At 47.4% G+C, this 21324-nt stretch overlaps 1 protein-coding gene across 3 annotated transcripts; it reads right to left on the bottom strand.

The window, feature by feature from the left end:
* Positions 1 to 929: 929 nt before the first annotated feature.
* Positions 930 to 16463, bottom strand: vps16 (VPS16 core subunit of CORVET and HOPS complexes). Of its 3 annotated transcripts, XM_042404241.1 has the most exons (25): positions 16310 to 16408; positions 15969 to 16080; positions 15650 to 15738; positions 14335 to 14426; positions 14122 to 14250; positions 13000 to 13144; positions 12804 to 12919; positions 11347 to 11469; positions 11199 to 11254; positions 11010 to 11099; positions 10704 to 10875; positions 10049 to 10180; positions 9817 to 9944; positions 9554 to 9589; positions 6670 to 6778; positions 6318 to 6452; positions 6083 to 6191; positions 5205 to 5302; positions 4418 to 4522; positions 4228 to 4305; positions 3854 to 3940; positions 2405 to 2487; positions 1750 to 1846; positions 1546 to 1649; positions 930 to 1471 (listed from the first exon to the last, which is right to left on the bottom strand). In XM_042404241.1, the coding sequence occupies exons 3-25, from the start codon at positions 15717 to 15719 to the stop codon at positions 1330 to 1332; spliced, it is 2436 nt and encodes an 811-aa protein (XP_042260175.1). In that variant the 5' UTR covers positions 15720 to 15738; positions 15969 to 16080; positions 16310 to 16408; the 3' UTR covers positions 930 to 1329. The 3 variants fall into 3 exon arrangements, with proteins under 3 accessions (XP_042260175.1, XP_042260174.1, XP_042260176.1); XM_042404240.1 differs by lacking the exon at positions 15969 to 16080 and having other exon boundaries at positions 16310 to 16463; XM_042404242.1 differs by lacking the exons at positions 15969 to 16080; positions 16310 to 16408 and adding an exon at positions 15838 to 15922.
* Positions 16464 to 21324: the final 4861 nt, after the last annotated feature.

Consider the following 21324-nt stretch of genomic DNA (forward strand, 5'->3'; position numbering starts at 1 on the left):
AAAGTTCGATATTAAACTGTTTTATGTAAAAACTGTTTTATTTGTTATGTAATTAATTATTATTATTATTATTATTATTATTATTATTATTATTATTAATTACAATAAAGAATAATAACGATGACTAAAAGTTATTGAAATAAAAAAGATGAGTTTGTTTTGGAGTCCGTTGCCTCCTGGTGGTGGAAACTCAAACTAAACTCAACACTGATCAGACTCTTTCTGATCATCACATTATTGATTAACTTATTGAACCAGGTGATCAGAATATTACTGTAAAAACAAACAATATCCAAAATGCCATATTTAGGTCATGTGATGACACCTGAGCTGTCTCCATGACAACTGAGCAACTCCCTCCTCTGAAGAAGGCCATGAGATGTGGTTGAAAGCCTCTGAACAGTATTTCTGACTCAGCAGCAGTTTACGCTGTAGCTTCAAGGAGCGCTCGTTTTGTTTCCCATTTGAGCTTCCTCATATGACACAGAGAGTTACCGTTTACCCAGACCAACAAAGCACCGCCCGGTCCTGCTACGCTGGTGCTAAAACAAACGAACCCGCCGTCCTGAAGCCAGCAGGACTTCAGATGTTTGACGTTAACTGACATGTGCGACATCAAATAATGATGTCAGACAAAAGACAACAAAGGAGCTCATGAAACAACAGCAGATGAGTTAAAGTTCTGCTTCACATTTCCAGACTGAATGAAGGAATCAAAGAGAGGTGAAGAGGTGAGGAAGAGAAAAACAAGGAGAAACTAAAGAACTGACTGAAAGATGCAGACAGAAGCAGCCCAGACAGGTCAGGTGATGAGACATCAACACATTCACCTGCTCCAGTCTGACGGAAGTGTTGGTCACAGTGGGAAAAATGATGTAAACCAGAAAACGAGCTGGTGATCAGATCTCTGCAGCCGAGAGAGGAAACGCTTCGTTCAGCAGCCTCACAAACAAGATGTTTTATTCAGGCAGCAGAATGACAAAATATCAAATTTATCAACAAATTAAACTCATTTAGTGCAAAGAGACAAACAAACTAAAGAATATTTAATAAAAGACGTCAAACTGAGTGAACAGGTGAGGTCACATGTCACAATCACCTGTGAAGCTTCTTCTGATTGGTTTGTTACTTCAGGACAGTTTTTAATCAGAGAAGAAGAAAACGTGTTCCATCAGAGCAGCTGAGTGATTAATAATCAATCATTTATTACCACAGATCAATAAATACTGGGCTACTTCTGACATTAAAGCACAAAAAGAAGAAACTGGTTGCTATGTTAACTGTGGATCACTTTTTGGCAGGCTCTGTACAAACATTCAGAATACAGGATCACTTTTTGGCAGCGGAAGCTTTGGCTCGATTCAACCTGTCAATCAACAGCCGGTCGGAGGCGGAGCATCTGGAGAGGACCGCCCCCATCTCTGATTCGTTCTTGCGCTCGATCGCCGCCTCTGCCGCGCCCTCCAGGTCACTGAGAGGAGAAGAAGAGTTTATCTGAGAGATCAGCTGTCACCTGTCTGACCAGGTGTCAGGTGAGAAGCTTACCTGACGGCCAGGTGAGCTTTGACCTTCTGCTCAGGCGTCACCTTGGAAACGTACTTCCTGGCTTCATACTTGTTGTTACTCTTCATGCAGACTTCCACAAATGCCTGAAGAAGAGACAGCACTAAGACTCATGGGAAATGTAGTTCAATCTTCATTTAAAATGACCAGGTAAACGACACTATTGGGGGCTGGTCGTCCTCTCACCAGGTAGCCAATAGGAGATTTCTTGCTCTTTGAGAACTTCTCTAACTCCTCCCACTCCTCCTTCTCTGCCAGAGACTTCAGTTTCAGCCACCAATATCTGCACAGGTACGCAGGGAGAGACAGACAGGTAGAGACAGGTGTATAATCGAGGTACATTTAGTTAATACAAATGAATTTTCTATATGAAAGGTTCTACTTGTTCTCATTAGTGACACCGGTGGCCATTAAGTGAGCTGCAGTCAACATCCTGCTGCTTGCGCTCGCGTCTTTTTCCTCACTTACACTTCTCGTGATTACATTAATCTCTAACATCGTTTGGTGCCACGTATCAACACAACATCTCTAATTCCCAGTCAGTCAGTTGTGTTGTTTTGCTGGTTGTTTGTTGACATAAATGGGAGAGAGGCAAAGCACTCGGAAGTGTGCAAAAACGTCACATCCTTTGGATTTTCACCAGGGTCCTTCACATGGAAACCAGAAAGTCAAGGAAGGTCTCACTTCTTCAAGTTATATTACGACCCACTCAGTCATTGTAATAAATAATAATTAATACATGTAAACTGCGTCACACTTCTACATATAGAACCTTTAAAATGAATGAAAACATCAACCAATCTCAGCACACAGAGCTGTGACATCACCGTCTCAGTCTCACCTTTTGTCAGGGACTCTGAAGTCTCTGTAAAGTTGTTCAGCCTGTTTGTGAAGTCCTAGAGCCAGCAGAGCCTCCATGGTTGCCTGGCAACACAAGGTAGTGACATCACAAGGAAGACATGACTGATTACTACATCCATCCTGGCTGTTGATTGGTTACTTACCTGTTCAAATTAAGAAAGAACTCTTTATTTAGTCATATTAAAATAATGAAAAACAATGTTTAGAAATTAGCCCCTTTATGTAAAGACAGTCCCAGGAGCCCCGCCCCTGTATCTACCTGTAGAGACAGTCCCAGGAGCCCCGCCCCTTTATCTACCTGTAGAGACAGTCCCAGGAGCCCCGCCCCTTTATCTACCTGTAAAGACAGTCCCAGGAGCCCCGCCCCTGTATCTACCTGTAGAGACAGTCCCGGTAGCCCCGCCCCTGTATCTACCTGTAGAGACAGTCCCAGGAGCCCCGCCCCTTTATCTACCTGTAGAGACAGTCCCAGGAGCCCCGCCCCTTTATCTACCTGTAGAGACAGTCCCAGGAGCCCCGCCCCTTTATCTACCTGTAAAGACAGTCCCAGGAGCCCCGCCCCTTTATCTACCTGTAGAGACAGTCCCAGGAGCCCCGCCCCTTTATCTACCTGTAGAGACAGTCCCGGTAGCCCCGCCCCTGTATCTACCTGTAAAGACAGTCCCAGGAGCCCCGCCCCTGAATCTACCTGTAGAGACAGTCCCAGGAGCCCCGCCCCTGAATCTACCTGTAGAGACAGTCCCGGTAGCCCCGCCCCTGAATCTACCTGTAAAGACAGTACCAGGAGCCCCGCCCCTGTATCTACCTGTAGAGACAGTCCCAGGAGCCCCGCCCCTGAATCTACCTGTAGAGACAGTCCCGGTAGCCCCGCCCCTGTATCTACCTGTAAAGACAGTCCCAGGAGCCCCGCCCCTGTATCTACCTGTAAAGACAGTCCCAGGAGCCCCGCCCCTTTATCTACCTGTAGAGACAGTCCCAGGAGCCCCACCCCTGTATCTACCTGTAGAGACAGTCCCAGGAGCCCCGCCCCTGTATCTACCTGTAGAGACAGTCCCAGGAGCCCCGCCCCTGTATCTACCTGTAGAGACAGTCCCAGGAGCCCCGTCCCTGTATCTACCTGTAGAGACAGTCCCGGTAGCCCCGCCCCTGTATCTACCTGTAGAGACAGTCCCAGGAGCCCCGCCCCTGTATCTACCTGTAGAGACAGTCCCGGTAGCCCCGCCCCTGTATCTACCTGTAGAGACAGTACCAGGAGCCCCGTCCCTGTATCTACCTGTAGAGACAGTCCCGGTAGCCCCGCCCCTGTATCTACCTGTAGAGACAGTCCCAGGAGCCCCGCCCCTGTATCTACCTGTAGAGACAGTCCCAGGAGCCCCGCCCCTTTATCTACCTGTAGAGACAGTCCCAGGAGCCCCGCCCCTTTATCTACCTGTAGAGACAGTCCCAGGAGCCCCGCCCCTTTCTCGTCGTCCAGTTTTCTTTGGAATCGCAGCAGTTTCATCTCTTCTTCTGTGGCCTGCAGATAAATGGTAAATGGCTGCATTTACATTTTTTAAACAATAAAGTTTAAAAAGGACGTTCCTGCACCTGTCTGGTACTCATGCTGAACTACTAACTACCTGTCTGAGAGCAGTCATGTGATCAGGTGGATAGTTTGTTTGTCTTCATACACAAGCTGTGTTTCACACAAGTTAAGTTAAAAGCTTTTTATTTCATTCTGAGATCTTCAGGATCCTTGTATAAAAACTATTAATCTATCATCTCCACATGAACCAACAACCTGCTGACATCCATGAGCGTTACCTTGGCAGCAAACTCGTTCTTGGCCTTGTTGTATTCGTCCACAGCGGTCTGCAGGAGGGACAGACGGGTCTCTAACCTCTACAGACAGACAGACAGACAGACAGGTGGTAAACACCTGGTTAGTTCCTTCATCCTCTAACTCGCTGTTACTAATACTGACTTCCATCACACAGGTGAGTTCACTCGTTACCTTTTCTCTGTAACTGGCAGTAACGTAGTAGTTAGCGAGCTCCTGGTGGTCGTCGTCCTGGTTATAAAGATCCTTCAGTGTCTCCTGTTCCTGCAGCTTACAGAACTGACACACACACACACACACACGCACGCACGCAAACACGCACGCAAACATGCACGCACGCACGCACGCACACACACGCACACACACAGACACACACGCACACACACAGACACACACGCACGCACGCACACACACACGCACACACACAGACACACACACACACACACACACACACACGCACGCACGCACGCACACACACACACGCACACACACAGACACACACGCACACACACAGACACACACGCACGCACGCACACACACACGCACACACACAGACACACACGCACACACACAGACACACACACACACACACACACACGCACGCACGCACGCACGCAGACACACACACACACACACACACATGCACACACATGCACACACACACATGCACACACAGACACACACGCACACACACAGACACACAGACACACACACACATGCACACACATGCACACACACACATGCACACACAGACACACGCACACACACAGACACACACGCACACGCACACACACACGCACACACACACACACACACACACACAGACACACAGAGTGACAGTTATGAAGAGGACGGCGATGATGATGAGGAGGGTAGTGATGAAGAAGACGGCGGTGATGATGAGGAGGGTAGTGATGAAGAAGACGGCGGTGATGATGAGGAGGGTAGTGATGAAGATTACCTGTCTGTAGAGGCTGAGAGCGACTGGCTGGTTCCTCAGAGTCATAAAGAAATCTCCTCTGTTCATCTCATTCTTCAGGTAACTCACCACCGTGTACACTGTCTCACACACAGGTAAAATATCTTCAGCTATTTGCAAAGCATGATGGGACATTTTCAGGGTGCGTACAGGTGTGATCGGGTGTGTACAGGTGTGATCGGGTGCGATCGGGTGCGTACAGGTGTGATCGGGTGTGATCGGGTGCGTACAGGTGTGATCAGGTGCGTACAGGTGTGATCTGGTACGATCGAGTGCGCACAGGTGTGATCGGGTGCGTACAGGTGTGATCTGGTACGATCGAGTGCGCACAGGTGTGATCGGGTGCGTACAGGTGTGATCGGGTGTGATCGGGTGCGTACAGGTGTGATCGGGTGTGTACAGGTGTGATCAGGTACGATCGAGTGCGCACAGGTGTGATCGGGTGTGTACAGGTGTGATCGGGTACGATCGGGTGTGTACAGGCGTGATCTGGTGCATACAGGCGTGATCCGGTGTGTACAGGTGTGATCCGGTGTGTACAGGCGTGATCCGGTGCGTACAGGTGTGATCGGGTGCGATCGGGTGTGTACAGGTGTGATCGGGTGTGTACAGGTGTGATCGGGTACGATCGGGTGTGTACAGGTGTGATCGGGTGTGTACAGGCGTGATCGGGTGCGTACAGGTGTGATCGGGTGCGTATGTATCTGTTCAGTGTTTGTGACGTAAACAGAAAATCAGCTCAATCACTCGACCTCTTCACGTCAGTGCAGCAGTGTGACATCGTCATCATCATGATGGGCGGGGCTAATAGGTGATGGGGCGGGGCTAAATATGGTGGTGGGCGGGGCTAACATACATACCCAGGTCAGTGTCTCCGCTCTCCACGGCTTTACTGAGAGCCAGCTGACTCCTCTTCATCTTCAGCAGCAGAGGAACCTGCTCACCTGAGCGAGCCTCGTAGTCCAGCAGCTGATAGAAAATTATTACCAATAATTAGTATAAAAGTTATTGATACGGATCCATATCTGCACTCAGCAGAGTGATCAAAGTGTCTACCAGTGCATCAGAGCAGAAAAGTGAATAACTGTGAGTAACCTTGATGGCGAGCTCGGTGCGTCCACATTCATAAGCTTTGGCTGCGATGTGTGAATAGGAAACACCAGGTGAGTCTCCCACCTTCAGACACACCGCTCTGGCTATGGCCTCATCTGATAGGTCCTTCTGCTGCACCTGGCGGGTGGAGGGAGGAGGAAGAGGAGTCAGGTGAGCAATGGGAGGAGTCAGGTGAGCAGTGGGAGGAGTCAGGTGAGCAGTGGGAGGAGTCAGGTGAGCAGTGGGAGGAGACAGGTGAGCAGTGGGAGGAGTCAGGTGAGCAATGGGAGGGGTCAGGTGAACAGTGGGAGGAGTCAGGTGAGCAGTGGGAGGAGTCAGGTGAGGGACCATATACCTTGCATGAAGCCCAGTGTTTGAGAACTCTGCTGACTCCCTGATAATCTGGAATCTTAAGGTAACGACAGATTTCTATCGCTAACGGATAAAACTGTCGATACACCAACCTGCACACCGAGAGAGAGAGACAGGTGAGAGACAGACAGGTACACAGAGACAGGGAGGTAACCCAAGTGAAAAATAATATACTTTCAAGTAGATTCACGTTAATATATTTATGTACTGCTTAAACTTTTCCAATACGCTTAAAGTGTACTTGAAAACTACTACAAACATGTTATAGGGAGACTTTAGAGTGTACTACCAATGTTCTACTATTAGAGTACAAGTTTGACAGTCCCTTTGTGTTTCCTTCATATCTCCAGAGATGTTGTCTTTCAGTAATACTTGCAGTGTTACTGTTGCCATTGTGTTGCCATTTACATGTGAAATTTAGCAAATGACAATCCAGCCCAGGATATTTCATGTGAATACTGGATCTAGAAGAGAAACCTTTTTGAATTGCAGTAGTAGATTACAAGTAATCTTTAAAAATGGATCTTTTCAATAGCTCATCTCCTCTTGTACTGTGCAAGGAGTGATGTGGTCTATACCCATGAAATGTTTTTTTGTATTTTGGGTAATAAGATTTAGAACAAAACCAAAAAAAAGTCTACGCCTTTTGGAAGATCTTCTCTCGTCTTGCAACAGCTGGTGGATGATAGCAACCGTTGCCGCTCCCGATCGTTGTCTGTATATAAAATATATTGTAAGAATAATATGCAGTCCAGACCACCTCTGGAAAGTTGGAGTTGGTGTGAGGGACCGGATGTTGTGGCTTAAGGAGACCATTTGTGGAGGAATGTGAGGATGTTCTGGTAATGTGATCATTGAATAAAGAAGTGGTCAGACAGATGTAGGGGAGGGGTCACAGAGGTGTGTGGGAGGGGTGGAGACCTGTCTGAGGTCAAATGAGGACAGAAGTGACAGGAAGTCAGCTGCTTGGGCTTTAGCCCTAGCCCCATGTTCCCAGACCCAGGTTTAGCCCCAGTCCCAGCCCTAGCCCGATCTCCAGGTTCCCAGCCCCATGTTCCCATCTCCAGGTTCCCAGCCCCAGGTTTAGCCCCAGCTTTAGCCCCAGGTCCAAAGCTTTAGCCCCAGCCCCAGGTTTAGCCCCAGTCCCAGTCCCAGATTCCCAGCTTTAGCCCCAGCTTTAGCCCCAGCTTTAGTCCCAGCTTTAGTCCCAGCTTTAGTCCCAGCTTTAGTCCCAGCCCCAGGTTTAGTCCCAGCCCCAGGTTCCCAGCACCAGCTTTAGCCCCAGCCCCAAGTCCCCAGCTTTAGCCCCAGCTCTAGGTCCCCAGCTTTAGCCCCAGCTTTAGTCCCAGCTTTAGTCCCAGCCCCAGGTTTAGTCCCAGCCCCAGGTTCCCAGCACCAGCTTTAGCCCCAGCTCTAGGTCCCCAGCTTTAGCCCCAGCTCTAGGTCCCCAGCTTTAGCCCCAGCTCTAGGTCCCCAGCTTTAGCCCCAGCTCTAGGTCCCCAGCTTTAGCCCCAGCCCCAAGTCCCCAGCTTTAGCCCCAGCTTTAGTCCCAGCTTTAGTCCCAGCCCCAGGTTTAGTCCCAGCCCCAGGTTCCCAGCACCAGCTTTAGCCCCAGCCCCAAGTCCCCAGCTTTAGCCCCAGCTCTAGGTCCCCAGCTTTAGCCCCAGCCCCAGGTTTAGTCCCAGCCCCAGGTTTAGTCCCAGCCCCAGGTTGTTCCCAGCTTCCAGCCTAAGCCCCAGCACCCACTGTACATCTAAGTACATTAGTACAGTTTTAAGTCTCACTTGTAATACACTTTAGAAATATTAAGTTACACTTAAAGTACAAGACAATATATTGTCAATGTACACATAATCTATTAGTAGTACATTTCATATACATGAGTATGATGTAGTATATTTAAGAACACTGGTAGTAAACAGTTGTACTGTACATTAAAGACCAGCATCAGTGAACATAAAATAATTAATACATTTGCAGTATATTAAATATACTTAAAGTTCCATTTTAGCACAGTCAAGTATACTTCATACAGTTAAAGTTGGGCTTTTATACAACTTTAACACTATTTAAGTGAAATCAGTACAAAATTAGTTGTTCCATTTTAGAACACTAAGTTCACTATTTACTAGTCTGGATGTGAGAGCGCTTTAGTGTGCTGTAGAGCACTAACATTTAGTGTACTTTAGTATACTTTAGTGTACTTTAGTGTACTAAAGTATACTAAAGTATACTAAAGTGTACTTTAGTGTACTTTAGTGTACTTTAGTATACTTTAGTGTACTTTAGTGTACTCTAGTGTACTTTAGTGTACTTTAGTATACTTTAGTGTACTTTAGTGTACTTTAGTATACTTTAGTGTACTTTAGTATACTCTAGTGTACTTTAGTGTACTTTAGTATACTTTAGTGTACTTTAGTGTACTTTAGTATACTTTAGTGTACTTTAGTATACTTTAGTATACTAAAGTATACTAAAGTATACTAAAGTGTACTTTAGTGTACTTTAGTGTACTTTACTTTAGTATACTTTAGTATACTAAAGTATACTAAAGTATACTAAAGTGTACTTTAGTGTACTTTAGTGTACTTTAGTATACTTTAGTGTACTTTAGTGTACTCTAGTGTACTTTAGTGTACTTTAGTGTACTTTAGTATACTTTAGTGTACTTTAGTATACTTTAGTATACTTTAGTGTACTTTAGTGTACTTTAGTGTACTTTAGTATACTTTAGTGTACTTTAGTATACTTTAGTGTACTTTAGTGTACTTTAGTGTACTTTAGTGTACTTTAGTATACTTTAGTGTACTTTAGTGTACTTTAGTATACTTTAGTATACTTTAGTGTAGAAAGACAGCTTTACTCACCTGTCGATCAACACCTGCAGAGTCATCTGTTTGAATCTGAGGTCAGAGGTCAAGTAGGTTGTCACCATTGTAACGGAGTGAACAGTGTATTTACAGTGTTTCTACTGAAACTAATCTCACACCTAATTGGTCAACGGTCAAGTATGAGCTGATGACATCACAACCACTGCTCATTAACAACCATTCACAGATCAGTGATTCAGTCTGTTACATCCTGAATTCAGTGACTCCTACAGTTCCCATAATGCAGCAGGGTAGGATACTGTGTGTGTGTGAGCGGCAAACCCACGCTGGCGTCTCTGACGGCGTTCAGCACTCGCAACTCTCTGCAGGTCGACACGAACGAGTCCGGGCTGAAGTCTGTGAGGAAGCACTTTCCAAAGGACGCCGCCTGGTGGACAACACCCGACATTACACCATGAATACTGTGTGTGTATATATATATATACACACACACACATATACACACACACACACACACAGATGTGTCCTCACCCTCAGCAGGGATTTCTGGGTGTTGGAGTCGTACTCGTGTCCTGCTGCCTCCACACACTGTCTGACTGCTTCTCCCAGCATGCTTTGCTCCTTGATCTCCCTCAGGTACTCATCAGCCTTTTGACTGCACTTCTGCACGCGCACACACACACACACACACACACACACGCACACACACACACACACACACACACACACACACACACACACACACACGCACGCACGCACGCACACACACACACACACACACACACACACACACACACACACACACACACACACACACACACACACACAGGTAATGACTGCATACTAATATGATGCCTTGTGTACCTTATAACAGAGTGCTGACAGGCTTTACTTTACTTTACTATAAAAACCTGATAAAATCAGCTGATTTAGATGTTAAAAATACTGCAAATCATTTTCATTTCTTTTTTTTTGTTCTCACCTGCATTTAGTTCATTTCACTAGTGAATTTATATCATTATATTTACCCATAATACAACTGTTGACCCGACCCGGTGCAGGACTCTGATACTCAATGTTAGTTTATTTATTGCATCATATGAACAAAGTTATGGTACGCAGCAGATTTTGCTCATATCGTGCAGCCCTCGTGTCAGACAGGTGTGAGTCAGAGGGACAGGTATACCTCGTACTCGCGGTGAGCCTCCAGCAGCAGAGCTCCGGGCGCCATGGAGGCGATCTTGAAGATGTCCTGACAGACCAAAGGGACCTCCTGCAGCAGCTCCTGATTGGACGAGCTAATGATCCGAACGCCGTCCAGCTCGCCGACACAAACACACTGATCCTCCAGCGGGAACCTGAGCCGGGGTCAAGGGTCAAACATCACGTGACCACAGACCAGACGTCGCCTTTACAAGCACTTCACATATTAATTGGCCCCTGCGGCACCTTAACGAGCAGCAGGACAGGTGTGAAGTGGTTTAAAGGATACTGGATGGTGTCACTACAGACTCCGGCCACCAGGAGGAGTCTGTCCCACATCAACACCACAGACGGCTGCTGGGACTTCGGTCTTCGACACCTGGACAGGAACAGAGGGTACGACAGGTAAACGTTCGGACAGGTAGAGAACTACAGGTAAACACAGAGACACGTCCAGAAGTCAGACAGGTAAACTTACCAAACCATCTGTTTGGGAGGCGTCCTCACCTTGGTGTCAACCTCACTCAGTTTGTCCTGCAGACACACAATCACCTGTCAATCATCCACACAGGCCACACCCCTCAGGTAAGACATCAGAAAGCTTATTGGACAGCGGGGCTGCTCACCTGGAGGTGGGAGGGGCCTGTCCACAGGTGTCCGGTGTCAGTGAAGAGAGCCAGGTATTTATAGCTGAAGGATACACACATGTGGACGATACTGCCGGCCTGAGGACCGAGACCTGGAGGACACTGAGGACAGACGGGTTCATTACGCACCACAGACAGATCGAGCAGTAAAGCTGCTGGAAACCCGTTAATGTTTGTTTTGACTTATATTAGTTCAGTTATAGAAGTGTCGTCAGAGGTTTACGCCACATCACCACAACTTTTCTACATGAAAAGGCCAAATCAACAGACCATCACTGCGGCGCGACGGTTGCTTAGCAACGGCAGGTGTGGCAGAAGCGCACCCTCCCGAGCCCCTTGGATAAATGGATGAAAGCGACACGGCCTCTTAGGCTGCCGTTGGTCCAGCTGTTCCCTGAGCATCATGGGAAAACTGTTCTCCCATGATGCTCAGGGCCCCAGAGCGCTGGCGGTGGGGGGGCGGGGGGTTTGTGAGAGTCTCCTTCTCAACACTCTCGTCGCAGAGAAGCTTAAACTGTCGCAGGTCGCCAAGTGTCATGGCGGCTCCATTTCTTTTCTTTCTCTCTCCCTGCCTGTCTCACTCTCAGCCTGTCTCACTCCTCTGCCTGTCTCACTCCCTGCCTGTCTCTCTCTCAGCCTGTCTCACTCCTCTGCCTGTCTCACTCTCAGCCTGTCTCACTCCCTGCCTGTCTCTCTCTCAGCCTGTCTCACTCTCAGCCTGTCTCACTCCTCTGCCTGTCTCACTCCCTGCCTGTCTCACTCTCAGCCTGTCTCACTCTCAGCCTGTCTCACTCTCAGCCTGTCTCTCTCCCTGCCTGTCTCACTCTCAGCCTGTCTCACTCTCCCTGCCTGTCTCACTCTCAGCCTGTCTCTCTCCCTGCCTGTCTCACTCTCAGCCTGTCTCTCTCCCTGCCTGTCTCACTCTCAGTCTATCTCTCTCCCTGCCTGTCTCTCTCCCTGCCTGTCTCACTCTCAGCCTGTCTCTCTCCCTGCCTGTCTCACTCTCAGCCTGTCTCACTCTCAGCCTGTCTCACTCTCAGCCTGTCTCTCTCCCTGCCTGTCTCACTCTCAGCCTGTCTCACTCTCAGCCTGTCTCTCTCCCTGCCTGTCTCACTCTCAGCCTGTCTCACTCTCAGCCTGTCTCACTCTCAGCCTGTCTCACTCTCAGCCTGTCTCTCTCCCTGCCTGTCTCACTCTCAGCCTGTCTCACTCTCAGCCTGTCTCACTCTCAGCCTGTCTCACTCTCAGCCTGTCTCTCTCCCTGCCTGTCTCACTCTCAGCCTGTCTCACTCTCAGCCTGTCTCTCTCCCTGCCTGTCTCACTCTCAGTCTGTCTCTCTCCCTGCCTGTCTCACTCTCAGCCTGTCTCTCTCCCTGCCTGTCTCACTCTCCCTGCCTGTCTCACTCTCAGCCTGTCTCACTCTCAGCCTGTCTCACCACAGCGGTGCAGGACGTGTTGTCCAGGATGTAGAGGTCTGGTCCGGTAGCCAGCAGGACTTTGGTCTGGCGGTCCTGGGTCAGGACGGCCCAGCAGGACGGAGGCCCCTGCAGACCTGAGGGCAGAAAAACACACCTGAGTGAGTTACCTGAGGGGGCGGAGTCATCACACTGCACACATAGAGCCAGGTGTTACCTGGGACTTCGGGTAACCTCCTAAGCTTCAGGTCATCAATGTTGGTTGCCAAGGTGAAGCGGGAGGAGCCTGTTACTATGGCGACCCCTGTCCCATATGGAGAGTGGAACACTTTGGCCTCCAAGACCTGAGTCTGGACCACTTCCTGGAAGGGGTCATACAGGTGAGTTAACAGGTCATACAGGTGAGTTAACAGGTCATACAGGTGAGTTAACAGGTCATACAGGTGAGTTAACAGGTGAGTTAACAGGTGAGTTAGCAGGTCATACAGGTGAGTTAGCAGGTCATACAGGTGAGTTAGCAGGTCATACAGGTGAGTTAGCAGGTCATACAGGTGAGTTAGCAGGTGAGTTAGCAGGTCATACAGGTGAGTTAGCAGGTGAGTTAGCAGGTCATACAGGTGAGTTAACAGGTCATACAGGTGAGTTAGCAGGTCATACAGGTGAGTTAACAGGTCATACAGGTGAGTTAGCAGGTGAGTTAGCAGGTCATACAGGTGAGTTAGCAGGTGAGTTAGCAGGTCATACAGGTGAGTTAACAGGTCAGACAGGTGAGTTAACAGGTGAGTTGGCAGGTCATACAGGTGAGTTAGCAGGTGAGTTAGTAGGTCAGACAGGAGAGTTAGCAGGTCAGACAGGTGAGTTAACAGGTCATACAGGTGAGTTAACAGGTGAGTTAGCAGGTCATACAGGTGAGTTAGCAGGTCATACAGGTGAGTTAACAGGTGAGTTAGCAGGTCATACAGGTGAGTTAACAGGTCATACAGGTGAGTTGGCAGGTCATACAGGTGAGTTAACAGGTGAGTTAACAGGTCATACAGGTGAGTTAACAGGTCATACAGGTGAGTTAACAGGTCAGACAGGTGAGTTAACAGATCATACAGGTGAGTTAACAGATCATACAGGTGAGTTAACAGGTGAGTTAACAGGTCATACAGGTGAGTTAACAGGTCATACAGGTGAGTTAACAGGTCATACAGGTGAGTTAACAGGTCAGACAGGTTAGTTAACAGGTCATACAGGTGAGTTAGCAGGTCAGACAGGTTAGTTAGCAGGTCATACAGGTGAGTTAACAGGTCATACAGGTGAGTTAGCAGGTCAGACAGGTGAGTCAGCAGGCTACCTGTCCCATGCTGAAGTGTCTCTTAAAGGATCCGAACAGGTCGTAGATCAGAACTGAACCGTCTTCCTGAATACACAGAAGCTCGTCGCTGACCGTCCAACCCAACTGCACCACTGGACCACTTTTCCACTGACAGAGAGAGAGAGACAGGTCAGGTGAACTGGCAGATCGATCAGACTGATTGGCTGATCTTCAGGATAGGTGTGCGTTTACCGGGAAGCTGGCGATGGCAACTCCAGACGCAGAATAAATCTCCAACTGAGGACGAGAACTTGGAGAACGTCTGAGAGGTTCTCTGAGGAGAGCTGAGAGGGAGACAGATAGAGACAGACAGGTAGATGGTAAATGGACTGTACTTGTATAGCGTTCTAGTCTTCCGACCACTCAAAGCGCTTTTTACACTACGAATCACATTCACACACATTCACACGCTGAACGAACAGGAGCTACCATGCAAGGTCCCAACCTGCCCATCAGAGGAAGCTAACCATTCACACACATTCACACACTGATGGTTCAGCCATCAGGAACAATTTGGGGTCAAGTGTCTTGCCCAAGGACACATCGACATGCGGACTGGAGGAGCCGGGAATCGAACCGCCGATCTTCCGATTAGTGGACGACCCGCTCTACCTCGTGAGCCACAGCCGCCCTCAGGTAGAATTATCTTATGGTTAGTACAGGTGTATCTCAGGGGTCTATTCCTCTTCTGATCGCCATGTATCATCTCTGCCTGTGCAGATAACAGTTTTATCTTCTCTTAATCCGGCCACTGAACTACAGTCTGCTTTCTCTCATCAAACATTACCTTGGTTTTTAAATTATGGTAAAACTAAAAGTGCTTTTCTCTCTGTCACTTCAGAGCATCAGCCTGCTGCTCGTATTCAGACCCTTCAATGGTGAATGTTATAAATACTCTGGACTCTGGCTGAACAGCGAGGAGCAGCTTCTCACTTCACCTAAAAGCTTCCAAAGTGTCTCACTGATCTTCATCACAGCTCATAAGAAAAGCAGGATGTTTCCTCTTTAAAGCAGAACTGTATGTTCTTTATTTATATTTCATCCCTTCTGTTGTCTGTCACTTTTAAATGCTGCAGCTGATCGTGCTGCTTTTTGTGTGGACACGGTGTAACGGCCAATCCACACAGTGTCACCGAACTGACATGCTTTCATTTTATTAAATGTATCAACACACACTGACTCGATGCTCCAAATCTGCTTCTGGTGTGTATTGATTGTCTATGATCAGTATCCATATTAATTGATCAGCTCACAGTCCGCCTGTGAGCTGCAGGTGTCACTACAGTCCTCTCAGGATCTGCTGACAGCGACGCTGAGCACAGGTCGCAAACGACGTGGACTGAATTGAGAGAACATGCTTCTCATGTCTGGTTTCCTCTGTGGATTCCCAGTAAATGTTGTTGTACTCAGATCTCCTGATCTCACAGAGACTTCCTGTTTGAGTCAATTAATAATGTAGATTATGTGTGTGTGTGTGTGTGTGTGTGTGTGTGTGTGTGTTAGTTACCTATCGGTCCTCCATACGGAGCAGCAGCCACCAGACAGTCTCTGAGTCCATCCCTCAGACTCCAACACATCTCATACAGCTCTGTTTTACTGCACACACACATGTATACATTATTACACACACACACATATATATATATATATATATATATATATATATATATCATATGTATAAATAAACACACTGACAGTTATTATAATCCATATGTTCCTTTCAGCTAGTTGAAACTTGATGTTTGTTGTGTTTCCACCAGACTCCGTTTAACTTCAGTCATTTAACGCTTCTGTGTTTCTCTCTGAGAGGCAGAACACCTGCTCACCTGACTGACCTCTGCTTCTGATTGGCTGGACTCTTCTGGTCATTTCGTCCTGAATGTAACGTACCTGCCCTCACCTGTTCTGTCTGTGACGTGATGCAGAGACCACACCTGGCTGCGTGATGTTAATGAATGAAATCTATCAGCTAACAGCTAATGACAGTCACATAATAATATGAAAAGCTAGCGTGAGGCTAACTGTGGCATGAGTCACATGACCAGCAGACTTAACAGCTAGCAGCTAACAGTTAGCAGGTTACAGCCACGGGCCGTGGCTAGCTGCAGGCTAACGGTAGCTGCGGAGGCTAACGGCGGTCTGACCGGTGAAACTTCGAGAAACTGACCGGTAGAAAGCTTCTCCCAGCGGGTTCCAGTTGGCTGTGATGAACGCCATGTCTCTGTTAGCTTTAGCTTAGCTTCAGCTCAGTCAGCTGATCACTTCCACAAAAACAGCAGCGGCTCCTCCTTCTTCTTCTTCTTCTTCTTCTTCTTCTTCTTCTTCTTCTTCTTCTTCTTCTTCTTCTTCTTCTTCTTCTTCTTCTTCGCATTTATTGGCGGGTTGCAACACTAATTTATAGGTGCATACCGCCACCTACCGTAGCGGAGTATGTAGAACGGGATCCTGTTTACAATAGCTTATTCAAAAAAAGAATAAAACAAAATAAATGAAAAAGAAAAGAAAATCTATAAAATCTATCTATAACCTATAGCTTACTATATTGTGTTAAACAATCCAGTGTTTACTAAGAATACTACCACCTTTCACCTTATTATCACCACTAGTTCCTGGTATACCTTCCAAATCCTGTCTCTGTTTGGTCTCTCTCACCCTTTGTTGTAACCTATAACTCTTTCTTCATTATATTTGACACAGTGCATTCATATGTGTTCAGTATTTTCAGTTATATTACAATGTGCACATGATTGTGAATTTACTTTTCCTAATAGAAAAAGTGTCTTATTTCAACCAGTGTGATCAGGAGCATCTTCTTCTTCAATAACTTCTTCTTCTTCTTTGGTTTTACTGGCATTCTAGAAACCAAGGTTAAAGGTTTTTGCCGCCACCTACTGTACTGGAGTGTGTAACATCATGACTTTGCACGGAAGTTATATTCAGGATATTAAAACCTTTAAATGTTTAAATTTGAAGCTGTAATAGTTTGCCCCCTGATTCAGTGTCTAACGGACGTATCTACCACCCTGCTGCTCTTCAGTGTCTAACGGACGTATCTACCACCCTGCTGCTCCTCAGTGTCTAAAGGACGTATCTACCACCCTGCTGCTCCTCAGTGTCTAACGGACGTATCTACCACCCTGCTGCTCCTCAGTGTCTAAAGGACGTATCTACCACCCTGCTGCTCCTCAGTGTCTAACGGACGTATCTACCACCCTGCTGCCCTTCAGTGTCTAACGGACGTATCTACCACCCTGCTGCTCTTCAGTGTCTAACGGACGTATCTACCACCCTGCTGCTCTTCAGTGTCTAACGGACGTATCTACCACCCTGCTGCTCTTCAGTGTCTAACGGACGTATCTACCACCCTGCTGCTCCTCAGTGTCTAAAGGACGTATCTACCACCCTGCTGCTCCTCAGTGTCTAAAGGACGTATCTACCACCCTGCTGCTCCTCAGTGTCTAACGGACGTATCTACCACCCTGCTGCCCTTCAGTGTCTAACGGACGTATCTACCACCCTGCTGCTCCTCAGTGTCTAACGGACGTATCTACCACCCTGCTGCTCCTCAGTGTCTAACGGACGTATCTACCACCCTGCTGCTCCTCAGTGTCTAACGGACGTATCTACCACCCTGCTGCTCCTCAGTGTCTAACGGACGTATCTACCACCCTGCCGCTCTTCAGTCTCTAACGGACGTATCTACCACCCTGCTGCCCTTCAGTGTCTAACGGACGTATCTACCACCCTGCTGCCCTTCAGTGTCTAACGGACGTATCTACCACCCTGCCGCTCTTCAGTGTCTAACGGACGTATCTACCACCCTGCCGCTCCTCAGTGTCTAATGGACGTATCTACCACCCTGCCGCTCTTCAGTGTCTAATGGACGTATCTACCACCCTGCCGCTCTTCAGTGTCTAACGGACGTATCTACCACCCTGCTGCTCCTCAGTGTCTAAAGGACGTATCTACCACCCTGCTGCTCTTCAGTCTCTAACGGACGTATCTACCACCCTGCTGCTCTTCAGTGTCTAACGGACGTATCTACCACCCTGCTGCTCCTCAGTCTCTAACGGACGTATCTACCACCCTGCCGCTCTTCAGTGTCTAACGGACGTATCTACCACCCTGCTGCCCTTCAGTCTCTAACGGACGTATCTACCACCCTGCTGCTCCTCAGTGTCTAACGGACGTATCTACCACCCTGCTGCTCCTCAGTGTCTAAAGGACGTATCTACCACCCTGCTGCCCTTCAGTGTCTAAAGGACGTATCTACCACCCTGCTGCTCCTCAGTGTCTAAAGGACGTATCTACCACCCTGCTGCTCCTCAGTGTCTAAAGGACGTATCTACCACCCTGCTGCCCTTCAGTGTCTAAAGGACGTATCTACCACCCTGCCGCTCTTCAGTGTCTAAAGGACGTATCTACCACCCTGCTGCTCCTCAGTGTCTAAAGGACGTATCTACCACCCTGCTGCTCCTCAGTGTCTAATGGACGTATCTACCACCCTGCTGCTCTTCAGTGTCTAATGGACGTATCTACCACCCTGCTGCTCCTCAGTCTCTAACGGACGTATCTACCACCCTGCTGCTCTTCAGTGTCTAATGGACGTATCTACCACCCTGCCGCTCTTCAGTGTCTAACGGACGTATCTACCACCCTGCCGCTCTTCAGTGTCTAATGGACGTATCTACCACCCTGCTGCTCCTCAGTGTCTAACGGACGTATCTACCACCCTGCCGCTCTTCAGTGTCTAATGGACGTATCTACCACCCTGCTGCTCCTCAGTGTCTAACGGACGTATCTACCACCCTGCCGCTCTTCAGTGTCTAACGGACGTATCTACCACCCTGCCGCTCTTCAGTGTCTAACGGACGTATCTACCACCCTGCTGCTCTTCAGTCTCTAACGGACGTATCTACCACCCTGCTGCTCCTCAGTGTCTAAAGGACGTATCTACCACCCTGCCGCTCTTCAGTCTCTAACGGACGTATCTACCACCCTGCTGCTCTTCAGTCTCTAACGGACGTATCTACCACCCTGCTGCTCCTCAGTCTCTAAAGGACGTATCTACCACCCTGCTGCTCCTCAGTGTCTAACGGACGTATCTACCACCTTGCTGCTCCTCAGTGTCTAACGGACGTATCTACCACCCTGCTGCTCCTCAGTCTCTAACGGACGTATCTACCACCCTGCTGCTCTTCAGTCTGGATCTTGCTGTGTAGTGAAATAAAATCTTTCTTAAAAGCTTCCTGATCTCTGTTTGCACCAGCTAGAATAATAACAGTAGCAGAGTGGTCTGTGATAATGCAAAATCAGTAACTCGCTCCGGGGAAACTGTGTACTTCAAAATATCATTAATAAGTTTGTGGTCAATCACGGTGTCCAGGTTTCACACAATGGAGTCTCCAATGACAACAATCTTGTCTGATATTGATAGTGGTGAAGGTGACAAAGATGCAGAGGAGCTGAGAACTTCAAACCAGTTTGTAGTGTTAAAAGCCGGAGCTGTTGGTAGAGGAGCAGTCTAGTCTGGAGGAGTAAAGCCATAGACAAGTTTCTCTGCATCTGACAGGGTTAGAGGGCCAAGCTTATATATGTCTTTAAGATTGTAGACAGAGGTTTTGTATAGATGTCTTTTATGGTCATCAAAAGTCAGCCGAGGGTCAAACCTAACACCCTGATCAGTGACTGAAGAGGAAAAGGGGATGTGCTGGCCATCAAAGGTGAGGTGAGGTATGGGGGATGAATGAATCTGCTGTGGAATGCCAATAAGGAGAGCTTGAGTTTACTGCTGTTTAACTGGAGGAAATTTGTGCTCATCCAGGCCTTTATGGTGCTGAGGCACGGCATTTATCTGCTGTCTTGCTGATAGTATAACAAGCATTCCTCCTGTGACCTGATTAACCATCACTGATCATCACTTTTTACTGTCAGTTTGAACTATAAATGCATCTCTTTTATTAAAGATTGTAGCATCAGGAGGTATCTGAGCTGGTAGCACTCCTGTTTCTGAGCAGCGATCTGTTTTAAGGTTCATGTGTTGGATCATCGTCAGTTTGTCCCCAAAATTCATCCAGAAATTCTTATTTCTACTGTACATTTCCCCCATTTCTACCTGTAACCAGTGCAGTGCCTGTTCAAAACATGCCAAGGCCGATTGCTTGGCTTGCAGCCGCTACTTCAACTAATAGAAACATCCAATAGAAACATTAATCCAGTTGATGTGAGGTGTGAATGAGTATATACACCAACAACATGAAAGACACTAACATGCTATTATATACAGATGATAGAAATACTCTCATAGTAAATAAATGTTCTTTTCTCATTTCAAGCAAAATAAAGGCTGCATTTAAAAATAAAACATAACAGAGAACCTTTTTTTTTCAATTCAATTCAATTTTATGTATATAGTGCCAAATCATAACAAACGTCATCACAGGGCACTTTCCACATAGAGCAGGTCTGGATGAAACAGCAGCAGGAAAAACTCTCCTTTTTATGGGAAGAAACCTGAAGCAGAACCGGACTCTAGGTGGGCAACATCTGTCTTGACTGGTTGAGTTGTGAGAGAAAGAAAGAGGGAGACACAGAGAAGCAGAATAACAACAATAACAACAATAATAACAATAATAACAATAATAATAATAGAGATATGACTGGTAATAATAGCAATAATAGCCAGAGAAGGTGTCATGCTGGACCACACTGTCATCACTCTGGAGTTTCCTGTGAGATGAGAAAGCACAAAAACTCCGGGGAAGAAGCAAAGTTAGTGACATGCATTGATGTTACATGAATACATACAGATGGAGAGGAGGAGGAGGAGAGAGGAGCTCAGTGCATCATGGGAAGTCCCCCAGCAGTCTAGGCCTATAGCAGCATAACTAAGGGCTGATCCAAGGCGAGCCTGGTCGGCCCTAACTATAAGCTTTATCAAAAAGGAAAGTTTTAAGCCTACTCTTAAACATAGAGAGGGTGTCTGCACCCCGGACTGAATCTGGAAGATGGTTCCATAGAAGAGGAGCCTGATAGCTGAAGGCTCTGCCTCCCATTCTACTTTTAAAGACTGTAGGAACCACCAGTAAGCCTGCATACTGGGAGCGCAGTGTTCTAGTGGGATAATACGGTATTATGAGCTCTTCAAGATATGATGGTGTTTGACCATTAAGGGCTTTGTAA

This window comes from Thunnus maccoyii, chromosome 24 (assembly GCF_910596095.1).
Source record: "Thunnus maccoyii chromosome 24, fThuMac1.1, whole genome shotgun sequence".
NCBI classification, from domain to species: Eukaryota; Metazoa; Chordata; class Actinopteri; order Scombriformes; family Scombridae; genus Thunnus; species Thunnus maccoyii.